General features: G+C 44.3%; 1 protein-coding gene across 5 annotated transcripts in view; it reads left to right on the top strand.

Moving 5' to 3' along the window:
- Nucleotides 1–6,813, top strand: part of nrg2b (neuregulin 2b) — an 88,113-nt gene extending 81,300 nt beyond the window's left edge. For all 5 annotated transcript variants that reach the window (XM_050043117.1, XM_050043115.1, XM_050043114.1 and 2 more), the window contains 2 exons: nucleotides 825–1,008; nucleotides 3,398–6,813. In XM_050043117.1, coding sequence (XP_049899074.1) covers nucleotides 825–1,008; nucleotides 3,398–3,874 — 661 coding nt within the window. In that variant the 3' untranslated portion in view covers nucleotides 3,875–6,813. The remainder of the gene's footprint in view (nucleotides 1–824; nucleotides 1,009–3,397) is intronic.

The following is a 6,813-nucleotide window of genomic DNA, read 5'->3' as shown; positions in this document are numbered from 1 at the left end:
TGCCACATTTAATATTTAGATTTAACTATTTAATATATTTTTAAGTTAACAAATATTGCTGTAAATGTGGTAAAAGGTGACGTTAAAAAATTCACAACACTTTTTTAAACATTGTTTGAAGCTAAATGTGGCAAAATGTTGATGTTATTTTCAGCGTGAGCCACTTTACAATCGGCACCCCATAGCTGCAATCATCTCCAGCAGCTGTTTTGCAGCTGGAACGCAGCTTCCTAACCTTTCTAGCTGTTTGTACAACATAAACCTGTGGTGATCTGTTTTGTGTCTTTCTAGTGTATGTTTATAATTTCAAAATGAATAGAGTTCCAATAGATTTTAGTACAATAACAATCTAATTCATGATAAACGTAAATTATTTTGGTGATGAATTTTCTCTGTGTTTCAGAATTTTGAATCTCTGCTCTGCATTAGCATCTAAACTCAGTGAGGTGCAGCAGTCATACACTCTCACCAAAGGCAGTTGTTCAGTCATGTTTTCCATATTCTCGGGACAGACTGAGTGGGTGGCGAGGTGGCACAGCAGTTAACACTGTCGTTGTATGGTGAGAAGGACCTGTGAGCCTGAGCCAGCTGGCCGCAGTGTCTCTGTGTGGAGTTTGTGCATTTCCTCCCACAGTCCGAAGAGTTTCAGGTCAGGTGGTCTGGAGACACTAAATTGCCTGCAGGTGTGAACGTTGTTGTTTGTCCGTGTGTGTGTGTGTCAGCCCTGTGATTGACTGGCAACCTGTCCAGGGTGTACCCCTCCTCTTGCCCAGTAAGGTAGGATTGAGATATCCCAATAATCTGCTGTCGTCTTTCCTGTCCAGGTACGTGTCGGCGCTGACCACGCCAGCACGGCTGTCCCCGGTGGAGTTCCACTACCCCCCGTTGCCGCCCCAGGTGCCCACCTTCCAGATCACCTCGCCCAACACAAGCCACGCCCTCTCCCTGCCCCCCGCTGCTGCCGCCTACCACAGAGACGACGACCAGCCGCTGCTACGATGCCCAGATGTACGTAAGCAAAGATACTACACACAAACCAGTGACAGGAGCAGCACAGTGATGGTGACATCGTGCCATCAGTTAACAGATAGGGCTGGTAATCTTCCATATATTTTATCGTCAGCAAATCCAATGGACAGACTGAAAACGAGAAATGCATCAGTCCATCTCTTTTTGTTTTGTGACTACTACTTGGGTCCATTTATTACTACTGAAGACATACATCTTTAAAAAAGTCCCAAAGATTATATATTAATTTAGTTGTTTAAGATGACATAATATCCCAAAACAGCTGGACACTGTTTGTAGTTAATGTTACTCAAACAGGAGTAAGTAGCGCCTTTATTGGGGACTGTTTTTAGCTGTGGAATAATACACATTTGGTGCTCTAATGTGTGCCTACCATAGACTGTAAAAATTATGGATGTAGCTACTGTGACGTCACCCACTGGCTTTGAAGCCTCGAGTTTGGCATTTCAGCTGTCGCCATTTTTTCTTTTTCTTTTTTGGAACCAGAAGTGACCATATTTGGGAGAGAGGCTTGTGCTGTGGAGGAGCGAGGGGTGAATCTGCCTGTCACTCAAAGCGGCCCGCCCTTAATTATGCATAACCTTAATGTGATGTAAACAGGCAAGTTATATAAAAATTCACCCCTGTACAGTTGTCATAATCAGGAAAATCCGCTAAAGAGGCCAAAATCGTCTTTTGTATCGGGCTGTAAACATGTTCATTTTAACATGGGGGTCCATGGGGATTGACTGGATTTTGGAGTCAGTCTCAAGTGGCTCATGTATTCAAGTACTGCTCAAGCACTTACAGCAGCAGGATGGTGTGTGTGGGATCAACTCAAAATAAACTACAGTGTGTGTGTTCATGGTAATGAAGGAACATGTCACCCAGTGCACCAGTGTGACTCACTGATGTGTCTTTAATATTTTTTGAATAACACTGGAGCTCTGTGGCACAGACGAATAAGCTACTGAATATTGGGCTTTAGACATGGCAGATATACTTGTTAGTAGAGCTGCAATAGTTAGTCGAATAAACGAACAGAAGTCAATCGAAGTCGATCAACAGAAAATTAATTGGCAACTATTTTGATCACTAAATAACTGTTTTATTTATTATCATTTTATTTTATTCCCAGAGAAACATAAAGGCATTTAGCAGACAACAGATTCCCTCATTTTGCATCAAAATCACATCAACATCAACAGTTACAATGAACAATAAAATGGCTAGATGAGAAAATGAAGTAGTACTCCTACCTATTTGAAGTTCATTCTGTGTTTCCCTGTTGCATCAAACTCACGCAGAACGGCCGCTGCATTAATTCCAATATCATGATGATCCCAAGGCTCATCACTTTGGAAAGCGGGTTTACCCTGGACATCTAGCTCGCTGCTAGCCTCTGTTGTTGTAGCGTAAATGCTAGCAGCAGTAACGTTAGCAGACTCAGTGATCGTACTGCTGCTTCCTTCATATTGTTCACTGCTGAGGCTTGTTTGCTTTCTGATTTCAAAAGCCTGAAAAATGCTCAGATATTTTTCGTTTGCTCATTTCTAACTACTTTTGCTTGCTAACACACAAGATAAGTAACACAATATCGCTAGCATCACAATTGAGCGTGATTTAAGTGTTTATCATACACTGACCTCTGGCCCGTGACATGTGCACCAATCATCGGCATCCAAATGTATCTGCGTCATAGTGAGTGGACACAGCTAAAAAAAAAAAGATACAGTTTTTGAATAATGTCAAACGTTTTACTACACAGTCCACGTTTTGCACGCCCCTGGTCCTGGTCTTTCTCAGGCCATGCCATATACTTGTCCAAGTGAAGCCAGACATTATTAAATCAGCATTTACCTTGTATTTTACAAACTTACATCTTGTCAAGGAACAAGGTGCATCTCAGGTGGCAGTCTGAAGCTATCCTCGGAGAGAGCAACATAACGTCAAGTGCAGTGATATGACCAATCTGCCCGAATATTAAAGTGTTGTTTACCCAATAGATTTAGATCTCTCAGTCGATCTTTACAGAGCCACATTTCTCTAATATACAGGTATTTGTGAACACATATTCATTAATTTTTTAATTTTACAAACTTTTACAGGCTTTGAATTCCATGACTTTTCCAGGCGTCATGACGGTATGAACCTTGAATCAAGAAAACAATGATTATTCAACAATGAAAATGATCGTTAGGTGCAGCCCTACTTGTCAGTATGTTGAGTTAATTGTTGCTTTTTTCTTGAGATTTGTTCACAGTGATAAAATATAGTGTATAACCAGACTTTAACCTGATGGTTCAAGTTCCTTTGAGCAAACCACTGACAAACAAACATATTTCACAAACAGTTTCTCTCAAATTCTTACCTCTGTTTTGCTTTTTAGGACGGAAGTTTATACAGACAGCCCCGGCGTCCGCGGCGACCCTACCTGACGGAGAGCACAGGAAGTCTACCGTCCAGCCCCTACCGTCTCCCAGATGACGAGGCCTACGAGACCACGCAAGAGTACGCCTCTTCACGGGAACCCATCCGGAGCCGGCGCCGCCCGAGACGCAATCGCCTCAATGGACACATCTCCCAGCGTTCGACAGGCCTACGGGACTACAGCTCACAGAGCTTCAGCCAGTCAGAGGAAGAGGAGGAAGAGGAGGAGGAAGAGGATGCTCACGGGGAGAGCACGCCTTTCCTTAGTATGCAGAACATGAACATGGACCCACCCTTAACCGTTCCGGGTTACCGCTCGTCATCCGGTGCGGACACACGGACTCACCGCGGGCTGAGTCGGCCAGGGACACGCAGCAACGGGCAGAGCCGCGGCTCCCAGTCGCAGCGCTCCAAGGCTGACAACATGCCCCTTTAAGACTTAACCCCCTCCCCCCCGCCACCACCCACCCCCCCACCTCACACACTCCCCTTCCTCCTACACACAACCAGTGGACTAGAGACCTGCACCTAGGAGAAATATTTTTATTTTGTATAACAGACAGATATTCTAAACAAATGAAATATTTATTTTCATTTCAGCAAAAATTGTCTACTAGCTAACAGCAAAGACTTTTTTTATAACGGGGGGGAAATATTTATATGTAAAGTTTTTTGATTTACAGCATTATGAGAGATGAAAAAATAAGAGAATTACGTGCCAATTTTTTCACAAGTTAGATAAATAGAATAATATTGTGGTGCCTTTTGCTGTATGCTGAAGTCGGAGGTCCCATTGAGTTTTTGTAGCCTTTCTTATAAAGACTCCTCGTTTTTATAGAGACCAACCCTCTTCCTTCCTTTTGCTTTGGTTTTCTCTCTGATTTGGGATCTTCCTCTTTTTGAACTGTGATCTGATTATGTCATCATGCAATATTGATTCCTCCTGTGTAAAAGGTGTCTGTTTACATGAGTATGATCCACGCAATGCGCTCGTTTCACAGGGACATTAGTCACTGACGCAACCGGAAGTGTAGGGTAGTTTTTCTTGGATGATTTTTTTTTTTTTGGACGAATCACATTGGTCATTTATGTCCTCGTTCGCTGCCTGTCAGTCATTTGTTGTTATTTCTGTGAAAACAAGAGTGTTAGGGAATTGTTGAGGGGAAGTAATTCCAGATTCCTGTGTCGGTGTTCAGGGTGCTGCCATGACATTGGTGGTGGTTGCAGTGTATGTGTGTGTGTGTGTGTGCGTGTGTGTGTGTGTACGTGTGTGTGTGTATGTACACCTCATGAAGCCTCATTTGGTCGGCGCCTCCGTTCACCTCAGAAAGTGTGGTCCCTTGTTTGACTGACATGCTCCTCTCACCAATCCTCACGCTGCCAGAAGCTCCATTGCACTGTAAGAACCTCCCTCCGTGAGCAGTCATTGGCCAGGGAGCTGCCGATCCAAACCGAACCTAACCAATCCAGTTGTAATCCAGCCTGACTCTGGCCTCCCGTGGACTGCCCAGCCCGCCCGTTTCCTATGCCAGCAGCTTAGAGCCGCACTGTGTCTCAGGACTTCCCCATCACATCACAGCCAAAAGACTCAAAGCAGAGAGCGCACGTCATCTCAGTCACAGTTCAGTCCGCAGGCCAGATCCACGTCCCCTCACTGTCCTTCCTGTCTGTCCATCAGGTCTGTTGCGTTCACTCGTGGCCATGATTAAAGGGAGCGTGGGTGAAAAAACTCTTGGAATCAGAAGGGAGATTAAGTTGCTTTTTTTATTTTACTTAAAAGGTTGTGTGTGTGTGTTTGTGTACGCAGGCATGTGTGTGGGTCACGATGACGATGAAAAAAATGATGCGGAGACCACATCTGTTCACTATGTTGCAGGGGCGTAGCTAGGAATTCTGGGCCCCCCTGAGAGGAGGATATTGCTCTGGGTTCCCCCCTTTTCTTTCTCTTTTTTTAACTTATATAAACCTACTGGAAACTTTACGGGCCCTCTCCAGCTGTGGGCCCCTGGAATCGCCACCACCTTTCACCCCTCTAGCGATGGCACTACTCTGATGGGGGACAAAAAATAGTTAGCGGGTCGCTGCGTGCAGGTTCACACTGCTAGAGAGCGAGTTTCTGAGTGTGATTCTACTTTTTTTTCTTTAGCTCACAGCCAAACGGTGGTATATGATAATACTGATTACTGCATCCTTGATTTGCATTCCTATACCTTTTATTGATTGAACTTCTTTTGCTTGGTCATATTGACTGAATGATCTGTTATCTGTCTGTCTCTGTCTGCTCCCCCCCCTTCCACCTCACATCACCCCTCACCTCCATGTCTTTCTCACCCCCTTACCGACCTTCAGAAGCAACTAGCGGATGAATTTAGGGCCCATCTCCAGACAAGTACACTGAACAGCACACTGACAGTAGGCTGATCACGTCAGAAACTCTTCACCTTCAGATATACATCGGGTTTAGAGACCCCTTTCAAGCTCACCGAGGTAAATGATACTGTGTCAGATACAATATGTGTCCCTATTAGAGTTGATTTCCAATACGTAGAGTTCTTTTCCTTCTTTTTCACACAGGAGATGCATGGATCACAGATATAGAAAGTATCTTAAAAATGGCGACAACCCCCCTCAGATTCAGGGGAATCATGCTAGAAATTTATAAAAACATTATTTGGGTTCACGGCCCAAAGGTCTGGCTAGTTTTGTCTTAATATCACTGTAATCAATCTGGGATTTGCAATGTGGAAATACTGCAAGTGAGGGTAGTGTGCTTCTAGAGCTAGTTGAATTGTTAACACCCTCCTCCGCCCTCTTTCTCCTCACCCTGCACTCCCCCCTTTGCCCTTCACATACACACATACATTTCACATTCCTCACACAAACTCACACACACACACACACACACACACACACACACACACACACACAGACACACACATATGCACACACAAACACAGAGCCCTACCATGTTTGTGTTTGTCAAGCAGTTTGCCTTCGTCTTTTTTACTCCCTCTTTCCTCCCCTCTCTCCCCCCTTCCTCCCTTTCCCTACCTCCCCCTCCCCTCTCCTCCCCTCTCCTCCCCTCTTCTCCCCTCTCCTCTCCTCTCCTCTCCTCTCACCCCGACCCCTCTGCATGTCCTAGTGGTACTGGTAGTTGGGTGCATGGAAAAAGCAGCAAGCAAATCGTTTTTCCACTCGGTGAAAAAATAAAAAAAACGTGTCTTCATTTTAACATTCAGCAATAAATCCCCTTCTCTTCATGTCCATCATTCTTGGAATATGCTAGAAGATTTTTTGCAAGTTTTATCAAAAACATACTACTTGTAAAAGAAGAAAAATCCAAAACCACCCCTTCATATGGAAAATAAAACTTTA

The sequence above is a fragment of the Epinephelus moara genome, chromosome 4, assembly GCF_006386435.1.
Source record: "Epinephelus moara isolate mb chromosome 4, YSFRI_EMoa_1.0, whole genome shotgun sequence".
In the NCBI taxonomy this organism is placed as follows: Eukaryota; Metazoa; Chordata; class Actinopteri; order Perciformes; family Serranidae; genus Epinephelus; species Epinephelus moara.
This window is presented reverse-complemented; position numbering and strand designations above follow the sequence as displayed.